Source organism: Lampetra planeri, chromosome 10 (assembly GCF_965212315.1).
Source record: "Lampetra planeri chromosome 10, kcLamPlan1.2.h2, whole genome shotgun sequence".
NCBI classification, from domain to species: domain Eukaryota; kingdom Metazoa; phylum Chordata; class Hyperoartia; order Petromyzontiformes; family Petromyzontidae; genus Lampetra; species Lampetra planeri.
In genome coordinates, this window is record NC_136116.1 from 3,435,319 (window position 1) to 3,456,354 (window position 21,036).

Consider the following 21,036-nt stretch of genomic DNA (forward strand, 5'->3'; position numbering starts at 1 on the left):
TAAGCCACTTCGTTGAGCTATCATATGTGGCCAGGTCGCTTTTGCAAAAGAGCTGTACAGCTCAGTGGGCCTTACCCGGCAAAATAAAAATAGTTTATAGCCTTATATAAACTCTGAATAGTTGAGAGTTTATCGACCTACGACAGCTGTGCAAACTTCCCTGGTTGATGGGAACGGGCTGTGCTGAATGAAAGGAAGGTCTGGCACCTGGACTTGAACAGGAGCAGGGTGTCAACAGCACGGACGGGGGGGGGGGGGGCCAGGCTATGAAGGCAGCGGTGAGGAGTGGGGAGGGGGGGAGGAATGAGCGACCGCTTGAGCCACGTCTGCTGTGCAAACGGTGTCGGTGAGCCGGGTCGGACCTCGCCCTTGCCGAGCCCCTCGAAGCCGTCGTGCACCACGTAGACCTTGTGCCCCTCCATGATGCCGACCCTCACGGCTGAGCGCACCGCCGCGTTCATGCCGGCCGCCGGGGCGCCAACGCACAGCACGCCGAGCGCGAAGTTCGTCTTGGGATGGGACAGAGACGGACGGACAGACGAGCCGCGGGCAATCGGGCAGGAAAGATAGGCAGACACTCAGGGTCAGCGGGGAGAGGATGGTGAGACAGGCAGACACGAGGGCGGGCGGGCGGGCATGTGCATCAGCCGGTCAAATTGATAAAACGGGTAAGACGACAAGACGGAACAATAGACAGGCAGCGAGACAGAGAGACGGAGCAATAGACAGACAATAATACAAGTAAACAATGAGACAGACATGCAGACAGACAGATATACAGACAGACAATAAACATTTAAATTGTGAGCAAGGACATCATGAGAAATGGAGCGTTTCTGCATCGGGATGGGATAAACATTCGTGTCTTCTTAGTGATATCGAGCTGTCCAGCATCAGCCAGTGTTTCTCAAACTGTTTGAGCCCGCGGACCGATGCAAACATTGCCGCTGGCCACACAACCCCCCTACTCCTGGTGGCAAAATTAATTGACTTCTCTCTAAATACCACTCACACAAAGTGATTCATATTACCAGAACATATATTTTTTTGTAAACACAACTGTATGGTTTTTTTTTAGGGGGGAGAGCATTTAGATATTAGGGTTAGGGGTAGTTTCACCAGGTTAGTTTACCTAATTTAGTTTTCTTTAATTAGATATCATGAATAAAAAAAAAAAACTAATGTCATTATTTCCGTATCAACCTGCATTTGCATCACAGCCCAGCGGGCCCCACCTGGAGGAACGTCGCGGATCTACTGGCACTGGAACCCGGGGTCTACACTTTGAAAACCACCGGCGAAAATGATGTGTTACAAAGGGCTTCAACTGAACGGTTGGCTATGGGAAAACAAAGAAAGTAAAAATCCGAAATCGATTATTACCGTTGAAAATCATAAATTGTTCAAGTGTAAAATTGTGTGTGCACTTGGACTTTCGATAGAATTCGTTCCTGGTACTGGCTTATCGTTTCTCCAGCTAATCCCACCCCCCCCCCCCCCATGGGAGGCGATTCGATCAATCTTACGCGTTACCAGCGGTATCCCATAGTCAATAAACAGACAAGGGTCTGTGGTTCATCGTCTGAAAACAACGCAGCATTCAAATACGTCAACATATTGGCACTCCAGTCCAACTTTGTCCCGCAACATTTGTTGAATCAGGAAAATCACTGGAATCAGTTTTGACTCTTTGAGTCTCATCATAAACAAACGCTGCTGGCTTGCCTGATGAATGTTGGTGGTGTGTTCTATAAAACATGCGAGGCAACATGTTTCCAGACGCACAATTTCCTGGAAAAACTTTTCCTCGTGTATGTTGGATGTGTCCGTGTTTCCAGAGGCAGGGAAACAATGCAACACATGAGTAAAACTAAGCTAATACCTCAGTGGGCTTTGTCTGGTAGGATGGTTAAGTTTTATTTGTGTGTGTTTGGGTGATTTATTTACCTTTCTTGTACTTTGAACTCCTATCGTGTTTTTGGATTGTTTGTTGTTGTAATGTTCTTACCCGCGCCTACTGGACATCTGTGAAATAGAGCTTTAAAGTAACGTAGAAGGGAAATAATAAAATAATATAAATAAAACATAATAAAAGAAAAAAATTCTCACGACGTTTCGGCCACAACACAAGCAGCCGTCCTCATGTGAAGAAACAGAGCTGTCGGAAAGACAGCACCTGAGGACGGCTGCTTGCGTTGTGGCCGAAACGTCGTGATAATTTTTGATTTTATTATGTTTTATTTTTATTATTTTATAATTTCCCTTCTACGTGACTTTACCGAAAGAACCAAGAAGATGAATCCCTGCAGTCACGAAAGCTTTAAATCGAAATATAAGAGCTTTAAAGCTTATCGGATTCCTCCAGTATAAATACATATTCTGACCCTGATTGATTCTGATGTGTCCCGGAGTAAACCTGGGCTCTAATTTGAGAAACATAAAAACAATACTTTTCCCTTGACCAATCAGGGGAGACTTAATTGTGAGCATCAATCATTGATCACATGATTGCTTGAACAGTTTTCCTGACAATGTACTACACAGTACGATAAAAAAAAAGTTTTGCTAGCTGGCTGCAAGCACACCTGGCCAATGACGTCACGCCCCCCTCCGACTACCCTCCACCCCAGCCTTGGATCCCGTGCAAACACGTGGGTCGCGTTAGTTTCCGAAAAAAATATTTCTGGGTAAGCGATTCTGGACGCGTTTCCTCATTTATACTCGTTCTATGAGGCTAACATGACTTCAGAAAAGGGCAGTCTTAATCTGGCCGCACAGAGCTCGCGCACGCAAACGATCCGCTCAGGTTTCTCTTGCGAGGCAAGCAGGCAGCAGCCGTGGCTCTCGGCTGCTAAAAATATCAAGGACGACCACCCGCCTGCATCTCAGTGCCCTCTCGTGCCAAAGGAAGGAGAACGCCCTTTACAAGTCCCAGGAGGTCAGGATTCTTCAGACGTGAGACATCGCGTCCTTGACAAAATGCATGTGCGGCCGTTATCCAAACGTGTGAACGGCGAAACGATCGTCCGGCGCGATGTTTTCGGGTTGTACCGCGCGTTGTTTGGCACGATGACCGACGTCCACGATTGAGTTGCTGAAGAAGCTCCCAGGACGTGGAGTGACATTTCAGGCATCGTGCCGAACAACAGGCGGTCCGACCCGAAGGCACAGAGGAGAGATGTCTGCTGAACATTTCATGAAAATCGCCTTCACTGCTGGATGAACGCCCTTGGCGAAGGCACGTGGGATGTGCCCGATGCTCGGAAAACGTGTTCAAAGGCCTTGTGAGCGCCACTGTGAGTTGTATGGTGGACAATCGACTGCCGTTGTTTTCTTACAAGAAGGGAACGTGTCCGGGGAGATGACGGAGCTCGATGGATTGTTACATCGCAGAACCGTGAGAGGTGGCGACGACTCAGAGAGGACTTCATCCATCAGCAGCTGGACCATAGCTTGTGATGATGATGATGATGACAGAAGGCAGAGAACTGTGGCTACGAGCACTTTCTGTCTGCTGGCCGTGACCTCGGTGAGGCGTGGCGTCATCACAACAACACCACCGTCAAATATAGAAACAGCCGCTCCTAACTATAAAATTGAATGAACGCAAACTGTAAATCAAACTGTCAGAATCGCCTGGCGCTGAGAATCCCTGTAATGCCTGACGTCGGCACTTTTGGGTAAGCGAACCCCCCTCGAATGCGACAGCTCGGTTGCACAGTGGGCACCCTGCCAACAAGCGCTGATGTGGTACCAGGAGAATGCCCGTTTGGACAGTCATCATGTATGTTACATGTGTTGTTCAACTTCTTTTGTACTGTACGTAGCCAACTGTGCTACTCAGAGGTGCTATGGTGAAATTGTGAAAGATGGCTGGTTGGAGGATAGGGGTGATTGTCTGCTGAAAACAAGGCATGATATTTTTATTCAACAATGCCATATTATCTTACCACGTTGCCTATAAGTGCAGGTTTTTGTTTTTTGGTACTCTCTGTGTAGATTGAAAGGCAAAAGCGAGCGGTGTAGGGTTGCATGCAGGTTGCGTGTGTGGATGGGTGGATTTGTTTGGCACAATATTTGTGGTGTCAAAAACGAGTGCGATGTACCTTTTTTCTGTCCGACGTTTTGTGGGCCAACATCAGGTACGTGTTGAGGTTGTTCTCGAAACTCCTGCGGAGGGCGAAGCGTTAGTTGCAACGACGTGCGGATATTTTACCCAACGGTAAAAGTAACAGAAAAAAAGTAAACATCACTTCATATCTCCCACGTGACCTCCTTGAACGCCCCCCCCACTCACGGCGTTCTGTACGCGGTGCCGTTTGGTGTAAACTTGCCTGCCACGGAGTTCAACTGCTTCATTGAATTGACCCTTGTCCATGGCATTCTGCACATCTTTAGTCTATGTTAAAAGAAGCAACAAAGCACACAAGCACACGCACACACACACGCGTGCACACACGCACATTGCAACATTTTTACAAATAAATGTAACTTAAGTGGCAGTGTGTGATGTACGTATGTAGCAGTTGCCGAGTCAAGATGTTGGTAATTTCACTTAACGAAGCAGTTTGTGGCTCTTAGGAATAAATAGTAAAAATATATAAGATTTAAGCTTCATGTTTTCATTCACTGCCAAAAATTGCCCGCAGTGGCTAAGCTGAATACAGCTTACAGGGCATATGACAAGTGTTTGACAAACGTGGATAAAGAGGCCAATGGAAAGAAGACTTCATAAGTGGTCACATGACATCATCTTACGGGACCATTCTCTTGATACACTAGGCCATGCCACGCTGCTTACTGCAAGAGCTCCAAATGGAGATGTCTCATTGGTGTCTTGGCACGACACCAATATCACAATTGCAATAACTTTTGAATGAAAAAAAAACGTAGGCAGGATCCAGGGACAACCAATTATTATTTGTATTATCAGAACCAGCTCTGTAGCTCACTCATGCTGTGCCATCGTTTAATCTGGGCAATGTGACATCGGCGCTCGCGCCGCACTGGCCGCTCACCATCTGCACGCACTCCATGAGCGGGAGGCGCACGGCCTGGTTCCCCGAGAGCGACACCACACACGCCGGGGTCTCGGGCGACGCGTCCAGAAGAGCGAGCACGGCCTCCACCCCCATGCGGCTCGCCTGCGTAACGCATAGCAGGGTGGCACAAATATCACGGAGACATCATACGCACGGCAGGGTGGCACAACCACCACGGAGACATCACACGCATGGCAGGGTGGCACAACCACCACGGAGACATCATACTCATGGCAGGGTGGCACAAATACCACGGAGACATCACATGCATGGCAGGGTGACACAACCACCACGGAGACATCACACGCATGGCAGGGTGGCACAACCACCACGGAGACATCATACTCATGGCAGGGTGGCACAAATACCACGGAGACATCACACACACGGCAGGGTGACACAACCACCACGGAGACATCACAGGCATGGCAGGGTGACACAAATACCACGGAGACATCACACGCATGGCAGGGTGGCACAACCACCACGGAGACATCATACTCATGGCAGGGTGGCACAAATACCACGGAGACATCACACACACGGCAGGGTGACACAACCACCATGGAGACATCACACGCATGGCAGGGTGGCACAAATACCACGGAGACATCACATGCATGGCAGGGTGGCACAACCACCACGGAGACATCATACGCATGGCAGGGTGACACAACCACCACGGAGACATCATACGCATGGCAGGGTGACACAACCACCACGGAGACATCATACGCATGGCAGGGTGACACAACCACCACGGAGACATCACATGCATGGCAGGGTGACACAACCACCACGGAGACATCATACGCATGGCAGGGTGACACAACCACCACGGAGACATCGCACGCATGGCAGGGTGACACAACCACCACGGAGACATCATACGCATGGCAGGGTGACACAACCACCACGGAGACATCATACGCATGGCAGGGTGACACAACCACCACGGAGACATCACATGCATGGCAGGGTGACACAACCACCACGGAGACATCATACGCATGGCAGGGTGACACAACCACCACGGAGACATCGCACGCATGGCAGGGTGACACAACCACCACGGAGACATCACACACATGGCAGGGTGACACAACCACCACGGAGACATCATACGCATGGCAGGGTGACACAACCACCACGGAGACATCACACACATGGCAGGGTGACACAACCACCACGGAGACATCACACACATGGCAGAGCGGCACAAATACCACGGAGACATCGCACGCATGGCAGGGTGATACAACCACCACGGAGACATCGCACGCATGGCAGGGTGACACAAATACCACGGAGACATCACACGCATGGCAGGGTGGCACAACCACCACGGAAACATCACACGCATGGCAGGGTGGCACAACCACCACGGATACATCACATGTATGGCAGGGTGGCACAACCACCACTGAGACATCACACGCATGGCAGGGCGGTATAGCCACCATGGTTGCCCATCTGCCAGAAAGCCGCAGTGCAGCGTGGTCTTTCCCGTCATCTTTATATTTCTCGACGGTTCGGTTTTTCTACCATTAATGGAATGGGCTCAACCAGGACTGTGGCAGTAAACACGATGCTTCTTGATGACGACGACGGCAGGTAATGAGCACGACGTTGAAGACCGTGGTGATGTTGACGATAGCGACGGTGGTGGCGGTCACGGCGGCGGTGGGGGCTCACGAGGATGCGGTCGAAGGCGCTGGGGGTGCCTCCTCTCTGCACGTGTCCCAGGACGGTGACGCGCGTGTCGAAGCCCAGCCGCTTGGTGACCATCTGCAAAAACAAACGAGCAGCGCATGGATCGCTCGCAACAGCAGGAAGGTGAGTGCGCTTTCATTATTCCTCGTCGTTTACAGCGCGGCGTCGCTCACTTCTTTGATTCCATCCGATGTGATGGCCTTCCCGTGCCGGTCGATGGCTCCTTCCGCCACGATGATGATGTTCAGCCTCACCCCTCGGCTGCGCGTCTGCAGGCGTCACGGAGACAACAAAGAAGAAGGGTCGGTGTATGCATGCATGTATGCATACATACATATATGTATGTATGCTGAACTTCTTTCGCACCGTGCGTAGCCAACCGTGCAAATCGGAGGTGCGGGGGAAGGACAGCAAACTGCTGGGCAAGGATAGCTTGCTCACGCTGTGGAGGCAGTCAGCGTTCTTTGAGCAGGCTTCACCATGCCGGTGAGGGCAGGTTGGTGAGGAAGGGGGGTGCAGAACAACAGCAGATGCCCTCCCCCGCCCTCTTCACACCTATCCCGCCTGATTTGTGTGCTCGCTGGTCAGGCACGGCCCTGCTGAGCTCCCGTGGCCCGATGGGATCATGGCGCATTCCAGCTGATTTGGTCTTTTCATTAAATTTTCAAATTAGCCAGCCGTCTATTATTCGTAGGCAGATTGTCCGGGTTCCATGTGAACCGTGCTCATTCGTACCTTGGTTTTACGCATCGGCTGCTCCTCACTCATCGAGGGTCAATGACGCGGGTGTTACAAGTGACTGCAATCCGGTTACTCTTAAGATAATTAAAGCGGACGTTGCTTTTTTACATCTACATCCCCCATTCCAGGTAGGTACACAATGCATATGTTTTGCATTGTCCGTGTTTTTTTGTTTTATCGCAACCACCCCTTCCCCATTACCCCGAGTAATCAAGAGTGGACTGCAGTATTACAATGCCGAGATCACACAGGGGGTCTCTCAAGTTTCTAGCAGGTACCAAAAATAGCCACCACGGGCAACCGCTGCGTTGTCGCGAGCGGGTGAACGATCGCACCGTCCCACTCCCACCTCGGTGAGGGTGGCACAGAGCTGATCCTCCCAGCCGTCGGCGGGCGGCATCTCCGGCAGGAACACGTAGTCGGCGCCGCACGTGAGCCCCGTGACCAGCGCCAAGTATCTGTCGGGGGGGTGGGGGGGGCGTGAGACGATGCCGTCGGCACTTCCTCCCGTGGCATGGGGTGCGTGCGTCCACGTGTGCGTGCGCGCGTGCAAGCGTCACAGGTCCACTCAGCTCCGGACGAGTATGTGAACGAGTGTGTTTGTGTTGCCAATGTCAGCACTGGGGGAGACAAAGTCGGTCGGGTGTTTGGTTCCGGCACGCCAAAACCACGTCCTCCTGCCGCCGTGCCCAGCCCTTCGTAGGCACTTGCCCCGACGGTCTATGTGAAGCTATATTGAGGGGGAGGAAGCTTTGTCTCTGTGTGTGCAACCGCAAGAGCAACGCAGGCACGGGGTGGAGGGTTGAATGGGGATAGAGGGTCGAAGCAGCGAGCGAGAAAACAATATTATCAACAATAAATAAGCAATGAAAAGTAGAATTTTACTTGTAACGAGGAGCGACACATTTGTGAACGATGATTTGATTGAGAATAAAAACTGGGATCAGTGATGTCATTCACGATGTGGGAAACAAAATAGACAGCACATCTCGCAGGGGGCATCATGTGGCAGACGGGCAGAGCTCACGATGGAATGGCGGCCAATGGAGGGAGGGAGGAGAGAGGTTTGCAATGATAACATGAGTTTGAAATTCTAATATTTTGAGCAGTACACTGGACGGAGTTGGTAAGTGTATGGATGTCGAACTTCTTTAGCACCGTACGTAGCCGACCTGTGCTAATGTGAGGCGTGTGATCGTGCAGAGCGGAAGACTTTGGAGGCGAACGTTGCTCGGCAGTGGAATGTTCACGAATAAGAAAGAAGAGGAAAGAAAGTCACGCGGGTGAAGTGGCGGTCCTTACCCACAGTGTCTTCCCATGACCTCCAAAACGAAGGAGCGTTGGTGGCTGCCAAAGGGAGAGAGAGCGCGTCACACGTTGGGTTCCGCTGTCCGGCGCTAAGTGATTTTCCATTCGCGTCCTTCAACGCGTTCGCGTGCATGGGATGTGTCGTATATTAAGAAACATACACGATTTCGTTCACGCGTATTTGCCCGTTAAAAAGTTTCAATTCGTTGCGTCTTGTGAAATCTGTTCGACGGGCGTACGGTTGTCAAGTTCAAGTTCATTTATTAGGTATAGCCCTGTGAGCCATTCGGCTCTTGAATCGGGTGCAACCGCAACAAACAAAAAACAAAAACATGAACAAGAATAAATCTTAAAGTGACTATGTGCAAACAGAAACTCCAAGAAAATACAGCTAAATATTGCAGAAAAATCACCGTACACCAACACTCGAGCGAACGCTCACCTCTGCGCCGTGGTGGTGATGGCGTCCACCACCTCCATGATGCGGTGCAGCGCCGAGTCGGTGCCGATGGTCATGTCCGTGCCGCAGAAGTCGTTGTCGATGGAGCCCACCATGCCCACGATGTTGAGGTGGGAATTCTTCTTGGCGACCTCCGCCGTGATCTTGCCTGTGGACGTGAGACACCGTTTGGGACGCGTGACGAACGTCGCCTACCGCGAACAAAACGATCGCCCGTCTTACCACGACTGGCCCGAGGGGTTTCCATCCATCCAACATTCATCAGTTGTGAGCTTTGGGTTCGCAGACGTGGACGCCTGCATTCCCGTCGGCGCATTCTTCTCGCGGTGTTCGCAGTGCCGGATTAAGCTAGTGCGGGGCCTGTAGCATATGTTATAAAGGGGCCCTAAATAAAAACACGTAAATTATTAAAACACAAATATTTTACTTGCATAGTAAAGTAATTGTATCTTTTCATTTGCTATACAGCCAGATAATACAACAAATCGCTAATCTTAAACACCCAGTCGTTCATAAAAGTTGAAGGCAGTATAGTACTATAGTAATAGAGCATGTGCAGAATCACCGAATCGGAATTGATAGCTTGAAAGCATTTAGCGCGGGGCCCTTGAAAGTGCGGGGCCCGTGGCATATGTAGCTACTGCATACGTAGCTACTACATGTGTAGCTACTACATGTATAGCTACTACATGTGTAGCTACTACATGTGTAGCTACTACATGTGTAGCTACTTTGCTACAATGATAATCCGGCACTGGATGTTCACCATGCCCAGCTGGGTCCGCTCATCGATGCCATTCCCCCACTGTGACCCTCTCCCGTCTAACCCCTTGCCAGTTGATGATGAGGGGCTACATTTGTTCGGCGCCAAAATGCTGCTGCTGCAGCTCGAGGCGTCCGACAAGACAAGGGACAGCCGGACCGGGGAAGTTTGTGGGGTGATACATTACAATGCGCAGCAACGAAGAGAGCAACGTTGATCGGAGCACACGGACAACACAGGCTTCACCCGGCGGTTGGCATGTTGCCCTGACGCAAGGAATTCAATGAAGCTCTCCCCTACCCCCCCTGGCCATCCCTCCTATCCAACCCCCCCCCCTGCTCTTCGGTAGCTCGCCACATTGGGGCCCCCCCTCTTCTCCCCACGCTCGACTCTCACCGGCCTTGACCAGCTCCGCGAGCAGGCCGCTCCACTCCTCTCGGAACAGGTTGGCGCCCGTGAGGCTGCCGTCGCCGCCGATGACGCACAGGTTGGTGATGTTGCACTTGAGCAGGTTGTGGGCCGCCTTCAGACGGCCCGCGTGCTCGCGGAAGTCCATGCACCGCGCGCTGCCGATGGCCGTGCCACCCTAGGGGAGGGAGGACGCGAGAGGTCAAACTGCGCGTGAATCCGTAGGGGTCAAGCGGACGCGTCGTTCGGAACGCTCGATTGTGCCGTTGGAACATCCCAAAGTCTACTGCTGCTTCTAGATTTGAAGCTTTCGTGACCGCAAGGATTCATACTCTTAGGTTTTTTTTCGGTAAAGTCACGTAGGTAAAAGTAAAATTAAAAATTACTAAAAGTAATAATAGAAATAAAATACAATAATAAATCACTGATATAAAATCACTGATTTATTATTTTATTTATATTATTACTTTTAGTAAATTTTTATTTTATTTTTTATCTACTGCTGCTGACGGCCGTGCCCACGCCCCAGGGTCACGTGAGGGGGAACGGTGAAGATTCATGAGCGGCAAGTGTAGAGGGAGACCGTGTCGTCTGGACGCTGGATATTGAGCTTTAACGGCTGGGTCAGGTAGAGTGAGTGGCTGTCTGTGGCTATGACGTGTTTTCAAGCTCTCCGACGTGATGTCAGATCGTGACGCACGCTATGAAAGCACATGGGTGAGCTATGCAGCAAATGCCGCGAAGACCTACGCAGTAGCACTTTGGTTCTGCCTTGCAAGTGCCCTTCTGCAACTGGTATAATCCTGAAAAGTGCAGCACTTGAGTTGGACACAAGCACCGTACTCATTTAACAGTGGATAGATTCTGCTCACAATGAAGACAATTAGTGTTCTGATAGTGGCCATTTACGCATCTCAAAATGTCAGCTGAGAAGCAGGCAATGCCCTAAGCCTCCAAAATCCCCCTCCTGGGATCTCCTTGACTCACCGTTGCCATAGCAGGACATTCCCAAAAGGTCATCCTTTAATAGCACAAACCCGAAGTGCGTGTTTCTTCTGCTGGTTATCCCTTTTGATCAAGTATCATAGTGCGTGTGATGTGCGGTAGAAGGCTGGCATGACGTGTGAGTTCTCCACAGACTCACCCCTGCCAACTTTCTCTACTCTCACTTCACTCGACTCTCCTCCCCTCCAATGCACACTTCGTTCCTTAAACTCCCAGGGCCTTCTGTCGAAGTGCCCAGTCAATCGTTGCTCAGTGGGGCGAGGACGCTCTTTCTCCTCTGCTGCTCCAACAGACATCCATGCTGTCGACTTCCTGTCCCTGTTCAAATCCAGGTTCGAGTCCTTCCTTTGGCTATAACTGACTGCATCTTTCTCTGCCTCTTTACCCCAGGATGCGCCACGTCCCACCAACTCTCTACAGCATCGTGCGATATACGGTTACATTTAGACTCTGTGCAAATCCAAGTAGTATTACATTTAATCAAGAATTAAATAGTTTAACACGTAGGCTTTCGCGACCAATAGTATTCATAATAAACGTTTTTGGGTTAGATCGCGTTATTTATCAATAAACTGTAAATGTTGTGGATTCACTCTTCAACACACCGGTGGGCTAAAGTAGTGAACTATTTGTCTTTTGTCAATGTGACACTTTTTTGTTGATTGACCGTGTCGGGTAGTGGAGGGTTACGACACATTTATAATTAACGCGATCTAACCCAAAAACGTTAATTATGAAGAATTAAATGTCAACATTTAACTTTTTTGGCTTGTGACACTACCTGCACACTTAACTGAATTTCGAATAGTTGCGTCCGAAGTTATCACGTATTTGGTAATTTCATTCAAACTTTGATTGCTTTCTAGATTGAAAACTCATTTCTTTAGAACTGACTTTTGTGTTTAGTGTGTTGTCCTTCCCCCGCACTTCCGATTAGCACGGTTGGCTACGTACGGTGCAAAAAAATTTCAACATACGTGCATACATAATAGTGCGTTTGGACATTTGTTTTTGGGAAAGGGTATAGGATATCAACATTATTGTTATGATTGTGGCTATGTAACAGAAACTTCACAAACTGTCTACTGAAGCCTTCTCGTGGCTAAGCAGAGCCCGACTTTGGCATTCAGCTCGTGAACACATTTCCATTCACAATAATATGGAATGATTGCACGTGAATGGTGTGAGCGCGCACTCGTTTCGTACCAGCTGCAGAATGCTGGAGACGTCATCCCAGGTGGCCTCCTTGATGTGATCGCCGCCATCGACCATCCCCTGGTATCCCTGAGTGAAAAGCAGCCAGTCAAGAAATGACCAAAGCCATCCAGATGTGTCTCACCCTGAATGCATCACAAGTCTCACTGCCAGAAATTATATCCCACATTTGGAAAATACCCACCAAAGTAGAAATACAACTTAAGTACACAAACATCGCGTAATAGCGTGATACTTAAGCAAATAGTTGCGTAGGGTGAGGTAAGAGGCCCAAGTGGGTTAAAGGGCATTTTTTTGTCCTGGTGCTCGCATCTGATTTGTCTGTTTAGCTACAAAAACTAGCAGCGGATCCTCCAGGGGAGGACACCAGTCTGCACCGCAAGCCTGGTGATGACTGATGGCATCATTCCTGTTAGCACCAGGAAAACAAAAGACCCAGAGCACCAGGACACAAAAGGCCTTTTATATTCTTAGGTTTTTTCCGGTAAAGTCACGTAGGTAAAAAATTAAAATTAATAAAAGTAAAATAAAAATAAAAATCACGTATCGGAGGCAACACAAGCTTCCGAAACGTCGTGATTTTTTATTTTATTTGTATTTTATTTTTTATTAATTTTATTTTTTTACCTACGTGACTTTACCGAAAAAACCTAAGAATATGAATCCTTGCAGTCACGAAAGCTTCAAATCTAAAAGGCCTTTTACCTCACGAAGGCCTCCTTACCCCACCCAACCCTCCTAAGAATGTTCAACTCATTTTCATTAAGTGCGTACAAAAAATGAACATTCGACAATGCTTTAAAAAAATTACAGTCATAATGATAACAACAATGATGTAAATCCCGACGTTCGTGTTGGTCAGGGGGGTTGTTTGATCCTAAATCACTGAGCTGGTCAGTGCGATGTTGGTGAAGGTTGGGGGTGGACATTCCACGTGTGACTCAAATATCACTCAACCCACTCACATTGGCCTTGGCCTGGAACTCAACTCGGGGGGCATAGGTTCATCCTCGCTGCGGTGGGACAACATTTCACTAACCACTGCACCACCACTTCGCCCCTAGAGACAATGTAAAAATTATATATTGTAGAGTATTATTGTCAAAACGAGAACATGTGAGTGGATAAGGGGCCGTCCATTAATGACGTCACGCGATTTTGGACGATTTTTCCCCCCTCCCCTCGTCACACGGCGTCACAAAAAGTCAGACCCCCCTTAAATATTACGTCACAAAGCTATGCCCCCCCCCCCCAAACCATATTTCCATTTTGAAAATAAAACATGCTTAAAATCGCTTTAAACTATTGTCGTGCGTATTTAATGTGGCGCTGCACTCTGATGTTGTAGGAGAAACATTTATTAAAAAGTATATTTAATTAAGTAGAACGTGTTGTCTATATTTATTTAAAGTTGCGCATTGATGTGATGCCACATTTCTCAACCCCCCCCCTCGTCACACATCGTCACAAATGTCTGACCCCCCCCCCCCCTAGGTGCGTGACGTCATTTATGGATGGCCCCTAAGTGTAGTTATCAAACTCTCGGGACAGATTATTTCTAGAATAGCGATTGCGTTGACTGGTCCAGGAATCGAACCTATTTACTATTTCCAATGTGAGCGTTACATCAGCTCAGCACCGACTGGTTTGTGAGAAGGCTTGACACTGAGAGAGAGCCTTGTTACGATAAGTCAATTAAGTGAATGAATTGATTCAAATGCATAAACTACTTTTTCTTGTGAATTAATCGGGCCCCATAATGCCCCCCCCCCTTACACCGCGCTTCCCGAAGGAGGGAAACCCTCTCCCGCCAAGCCACGCCCATCGTCACGTGGCTAATGATGCTGAAATACATCACCATACCTCCACCTATACCACCTCCCGTCCAGCGTCACACATGGGAACAGAGGCGATACCTTTTTTTATATCTAAAAATGTTCGCGTTATCTGATTAATCCATCGATCGAACCAATTATTACTATACCGATTATAATCTATTATAATCGTTATAGTAATGATATAGTAATAGATTCCTTGAGAGAGCGCCGTATGGTTTTTGTGTCAAACTAGGAACCCATATTTTAACGAGAGGGTTCTTAATTGACTATATCGTCTGGCACCAAATTGGTTCAAGTGTGCCTGACTGCTGACTAGACCGGTTCCAGAGTTTCGCTTGTGTACGAGGTTTGTGCGCTCTCGGGGGACCTTGTGGCTGATGTGTTGTTCATAATCAACGTTTTTGGGTTGTGTAACAAAAATAATCTACTTGTGGGGTGCGAGCGGGTGGGGGTGACGATTGTCCGCTGACTAAATGTGTTACTCTAACAGCCGGGCAGCACCCTGCGTTTGTGTCACTCGTCTCTTGCCAGAGTTGACGGTGCCAGGGGGTGGTGGCTGGAGGCAAAACGGCCATGCGAAGGCCCTCCTCCCCCTCCTCCCGCACGCTATATAAAGATTGAACACGATCTGCCCGCACCCAGACACAGTCTGCAGCAGCTCGACTTTCCCGAGTGACCTTTAAGTTCAGATCGAGTTTCCGAAAGCAGTGGGTGGCCAACCGACTATACAAGGCCCTTTCGTCGTTTTTCTTTTTAAAAGTGGGCACTCAACATTAAAAAAATATACTCTCGATATGTGTGTGTATTTATAGTAAAACGTCGTATATCTGACCGACACGTATTATCCACCTCGTCAAATTAACTGCCCAACAAACACCCAGTTAAGTATTTCTGCGTGGCTCAACTCTGGCGTGTGCCGAACTAACCCCGCGTATATTGGCTTCTAAATCACAGTGCAAGCACTTCACCGATGTCTAAGCAGTTTGCACTGCACCTATGTCCGGTCATAACTGAGTGTTGCACGCAGGGCAGGATTAAGGTTATCGTAGGCCCGGGGCGCTTCTGTTTTGTCGGCCTTCGGTGATAAACTTTTGCAAGAGTTGTTGCTGCTGCTGCTGCTCCACGTTTCTGCTACCGCCGCTGTCACTCCGCTGGGATCTCAACATCGTCTAGCCAATTAAAGATTTCGTGACTGCAGGGATTCATCTTCTTGGTTCTTTCGGTATAGTCACGTAGAAGGAAATAATAAAACAATAAAAATAAAACATAATAAAATAATTCTCACGTTTCGGCCACAACGCAAGTAGCCTTCCTACTTGCGTTGTGGCCGAAACGTGAGAATTATTTTATTCTGTTTTATTTTTATTATTTTATTATTTCCTTCTACGTGACTATACCGAAAGAACCAAGAAGATCGTCTAGCCGCTTGGACAGACGTCGCTACCGCTGACGCCGTTCATCATTTAGTCTGGGCCCTCGTTCGCCGTGTGGCGCAGATTAGCCGATTGAATTTGAAACGCTGCGACTATCCTTACTATATAAATAGATTTATTGAAGAAGATATCTTGGTAAACAAAAATGTGTTTATCATACAAATATGAAAATAACATGGTCATTTTTCTCTTCTTGGTTCTTTCGGTAAAGTCACGTAGAAGGGAAATAATAAAATAATAAAAATAAAACATAATAAAATAATTCTCACGACGTTTCGGCCACAACGCAAGCAGCCGTCTTCAGGTGGAAAACAGGTCTGTCGAGAAGGCAGAGTCTGAAACTAAACTTAAAAATGGTCATTTTTGTTTGTTTATACGTGGGCCCTATTATATGGCCCCGGTTTTGCACGGTGATATTCACAGATCAGCCGACACATCAGTCCCCAGTGAGTCGGATATGCGACGTTGCATGCACGTTTGTTGAACTTCTTTCGCACCGCACGTAGCCAACCGTGCTAATCGGAGGTGCACGTTGTGTGTTAAAAACTACGAACAAGTCCGTTACTGCTCGTAGGACGACTTTAATAAGAACCGGCGAATTTTGAAAATGTAATGAGCCGTGCTCCACTGCAGTGGTGTGGAGGTAGCTGTTGGCGCAAAGTGTCTGGTTGAGTTGTCATGAAAATGAGTTTGTTGTTGAATGTGATTCACCGTCACACGTTGGCAAAGGTAAAAATCCGGGGTTCTTTGGAGAAAAAAAAAATCTACCCACTCAACTGCTATTGTACAGAGTTATTGTATTGAGTTATTGTATTTAGTTATTGTACAGAGTTATTGTATTGAGTTATTATACAGAGTTATTGTATTGAGTTATTATACAGAGTTAATGTACAGAGTTATTGTATTGAGTTATTGTACAGAGTTATTGTATTGAATTATTGTACAGAGTTGTTGTATTGAGTTATTGTACAGAGTTATTGTATTGAATTATTGTACAGAGTTATTGTATTGAGTTATTGTACAGAGTTATTGTATTGAGTTATTATACAGAGTTAATGTACAGAGTTATTGTATTGAGTTATTGTACAGAGTTATTGTATTGAATTATTGTACAGAGTTATTGTATTGAGTTATTATACAGAGTTAATGTACAGAGTTATTGTATTGAGTTATTGTACAGAGTTATTGTATTGAGTTATTGTACAAAGTTATTGTATTGCACGCGGCGAGCAGTTTAATCTCCACCGGGGGGAGGTATAAATAAAACAAACAAAAACGAAAGCCCCCCCATTCCCCCCCCCCCCCTTCTCAAGCTGTCACTGCAACAAAGTCCCGGTGAACGTGACACCGACAGTGGAGTCACGGGGCCGCAACGTCCTCTGGATCGCGCCTGGGACCCCCCCCCCCCCCGGAGAGACCCCCCCCAAGAGAGGCCCCCCCCCCGTAGAGACCCCCCCCCCAGAGAGACCCCCCCAAGAGAGGCCCCCCCCGGAGAGACCCCCCCCCCGTAGAGACCCCCCCCCCCTCCCGGAGATGCGCAATTGCAGGCGCGGCGCACTGCCCGCATAAACTAGCCTGTCTCCAACCTCCGAGGTGGTTTTAATTTGCAGAGATGCGGTGCTCTTCAAAAGCACGTTTCAATCAGCAACACGGTATCCGTTCGGAGCGGCGACTCGCGCTGCCGATTACAGGCCTTGTCGACTTCAATACAGGCACACCGTGACGGCTGCATGATAATTATATTGTGACATTTCTGATTGTGGTTAAACAAAAAACCGACTGCTTTTTTTTCATGTTTAAAAGGAAAATAAATAATGTTCAGAATACAGATGTATCGATGGTGCAGACTCGTCCTGATTTTAAAGTCCCGTATTCTCTTCACAAGCATGTACAGTGAAGGAAAAAAGTATTTGATCCCCTGATAATTTTGTACGTTTGCCCACTGACAAAAAAAATGATCAGTCTATAATTTTAATGGTAGGTTTATTTGAACAGTGAGAGGGAAATAAGTATTTGACCCCCTCTCAAACAGAAAGATTTCTGGCTCCCAGGTGTCTTTTATACAGGTAACGAGCTGAGATTAGGAGCACACTCTTAAAGGGAGTGCTCCTAATCTCAGCTTGTTACCTGTATAAAAGAGCTGAGATTAGGAGCACACTCTTAAAGGGAGTGCTCCTAATGTCAGCTTGTTACCTGTATAAAAGACACCTGTTCACAGAAGCAATCAATCAGATTCCAAACTCTCCACCATGGCCAAGACCAAAGAGCTCTCCAAGGATGTCAGGGACAAGATTGTAGACCTACACAAGGCTGGAATGAGCTACAAGACCATCGCCAAGCAGCTTGGTGAGAAGGTGACAACAGTTGGTGCGATTATTCGCAAATGGAAGAAACACAAAAGTAGTGTCAATCTCCCTCGGCTTGGGGCTCCATGCAAGATCTCACCTCGTGGAGTTGCAATTATCATGAGAATGGTGAGAAATCAGCCCAGAACTACACAGGAGGATCTTGTCAATGATCTCAAGGCAGCTGGGACCATAATAACCAAGAAAACAGTTGGTAACACACTACGTCGTGAAGGACTGAAATCCTGCAGCGCCCGCAAGGTCCCCCTGCTCAAGAAAGCACATATACATGTCCGTCTGAAGTTTGCCAATGAACATCTGAATGATCCAGAGGACAACTGGATGAAAGTGTTGTGGTCAGATGAGACCAAAATGGAGCTCTTTGGCATCAACTCAACTCGCCGTGTTTGGAGGAGGAGGAATGCTGCCTATGACCCCAAGAACACCATCCCCACCGTCAAACATGGAGGTGGAAACATTATGCTTTGGGGTGTTTTTCTGCTAAGGTGACAGGACAACTTCACCACATCAAAGGGACGATGGACGGGGCCATGTACCGTCAAATCTTGGGTGAGAACCTCCTTCTCTCAGCCAGGGCATTGAAAATGGGTCGTGGATGGGTATTCCAGCATGACAATGACCCAAAACACACGGCCAAGGCAACAAAGGAGTGGCTCAAGAAGAAGCATATTAAGGTCCTGGAGTGGCCTAGCCAGTCTCCATACCTTAATCCCATAGAAAATCTGTGGAGGGAGCCGAAGGTTCGAGTTGCCAAACGTCAGCCTCGAAACCTTAATGGCTTGGAGAAGATCTGCAAAGAGGAGTGGGACAAAATCCCTCCTGAGATGTGTGCAAACCTGGTGGCCAACTACAAGAAACGTCTGACCTCTGTGATTGCCAACAAGGGTTTTGCCACCAAGTACTAAGTCATGTTTTGCAGAGGGGTTAAATACTTATTTCCCTCATTAAAATGCCAATCAATTTATAACATTTTTGACATGCGGTTTTCTGGATTTCTTTGTTGTTATTCTGTCTCTCACTGTTCAAATAAACTTACCATTAAAATTATAGACTGATGATTTCTTTGTCAGTGGACAAACGTACAAAATCAGCAAGGGATCAAATACTTTTTTCCCTCACTGTATTTAACCCAGGAGAAGCGTCACTGAATCTGATGACTATTTTTCAGGAAGCGTTCTTGTGTTGGGATCTTTGGCCAATTCCGTTTGTGTAAAGTCTTGTTCTGTTAACTTTTTAAAGTTTTTTTTACTGTGACATTGACCGAGTCAATTGCTTTCGCGACGCGGGTTCTTGTGCCAATTAGCTGCTACTGCTGATGCTGCCTGTCTGCATCTTTGGTGCTCACCTTTGTGGCCAGGAATGCTCACCCGCTCACCTCGTATATGAAGTACACCTTGGCTCCCACGTAGATGCCCATCCGCACCACGGCGCGCACAGCCGCGTTCATACCTGATGGACGCAAACGGGCGCGCGCACAAACCTCCATGCAGCGATCATCTCAGTAAATTCACATTGGAGATTCACGTTCCCTCTGCCACAGCTTCCTCTCGAATCAGCGCTTCTCAAATTGTTTGGTCCAAGGGACCACTCAGCCAATGCAAACAGATGTGCGGACCACCCAGCTCCCCATCTCCCTGGTGACAAAACGCATTAACTTCTCTTCATAAATACTTTACTAGTAATAAAAATAAATCCTATTACCGGAACAGAAAAAGTTTTTTTAAAACGCAGCTATACATGTTTTTAAAGGAAGGGGGGCATTAAGATTTTAGAGTTAGGGTAGTTAACCAAACAAATTTTTGTTAATTAAATAAGCAAAATATTAATATCCAAAATAAAAGTGATAAACATTGTCATTATTTCCGCATCAACCTGCGTTAGAGCACCGTTTCAATATCTCAACCCCATTTCTCCTGTTATTTATAAGCATCTTAGCCCGCTGCGGTAGTCCACCCAGCCCTGGCACAAACGCGACACACGGGCGCTTCTGAACCCCGCTCTCACCCTGCGCATCTCCACCGCTGGTCAGGACTCCGATGGAGCGTCCCGACGCGGAAATATTCTCCAGGAGCTTCTTGTCCATGGTGGCCATGGCGATGGGACACGTGGACGACAAAAGACGAGTTCGCTGCTTCGAAGAGGTGGACACAGCAATGAAGGACACGCGGGGCACGAGCGTCTCGGTCGAGTGTGTGGCCCGCGCTGTGGACACGGCAAGGTTGGCTGCAGACCCCCACCCCACCACCTCTGCTGCCCGGGGACTACGGGGATATATATAGCGGAGAATGTGTCCGCGAGCAGGATCCCGTTGGATGGCAAGGACTCACGACGCTGCTGCGGTCACGCAGCTGATGGGAGATGGGGGGGAAGCGGGTCGGAACTGGGAAACGTCTGGGGCCAGTTCTGTGCGGTCAGGAGTCGGAGGTTTCATTACTCTTTGGATATTTCAGAAAAGTGACGTAGGTATAAATACAATTGTATTTTATACCTACGTGACTTTACCGAAATATTTATTTATTTTCTACCTACGTGACTTTTTCCGAAATAACCAAAGAAGACGGATTCCTGCAGTCACGAAAGCTTCAAATCAGGAGGTTTCTTGTTGACGCCACGGAACGGTGAGATATTTGGGTCGGGCAAGATGCGAGTGCTGGCGAGTGTCAGTGACGGAGGAACCCGATGAGAACAACATGACCCGAAACGTTCGGGTAAACGTAAACAATTTTGATTTGCGCAGGAAGCAT

At 48.1% G+C, this 21,036-nt stretch overlaps 1 protein-coding gene across 2 annotated transcripts in view; it reads right to left on the reverse strand.

Annotated features, from left to right (window-relative positions):
• The window catches only part of LOC144720857 (ATP-dependent 6-phosphofructokinase, muscle type-like), a 37,530-nt gene extending 16,622 nt beyond the window's left edge, over positions 1-20,908 (reverse strand). Inside the window, exons 1-13 of one of the 2 annotated variants that reach the window (XM_078597950.1) lie at positions 20,297-20,908; positions 19,668-19,741; positions 12,647-12,724; positions 10,424-10,613; positions 9,247-9,412; positions 8,799-8,843; positions 7,846-7,954; positions 6,929-7,024; positions 6,738-6,830; positions 5,019-5,144; positions 4,335-4,399; positions 4,125-4,170; positions 363-533 (exon numbers count right to left, since the gene is read on the reverse strand). In XM_078597950.1, the coding sequence (XP_078454076.1) occupies positions 363-533; positions 4,125-4,170; positions 4,335-4,399; positions 5,019-5,144; positions 6,738-6,830; positions 6,929-7,024; positions 7,846-7,954; positions 8,799-8,843; positions 9,247-9,412; positions 10,424-10,613; positions 12,647-12,724; positions 19,668-19,741; positions 20,297-20,384 (1,347 nt within the window). In that variant the 5' untranslated portion in view covers positions 20,385-20,908. Of the gene's footprint in view, positions 1-362; positions 534-4,106; positions 4,171-4,334; positions 4,400-5,018; positions 5,145-6,737; positions 6,831-6,928; positions 7,025-7,845; positions 7,955-8,798; positions 8,844-9,246; positions 9,413-10,423; positions 10,614-12,646; positions 12,725-19,667; positions 19,742-20,296 lie in introns of both variants that reach the window. The other variant, XM_078597949.1, reaches the window with a different exon arrangement.
• Positions 20,909-21,036: the final 128 nt, after the last annotated feature.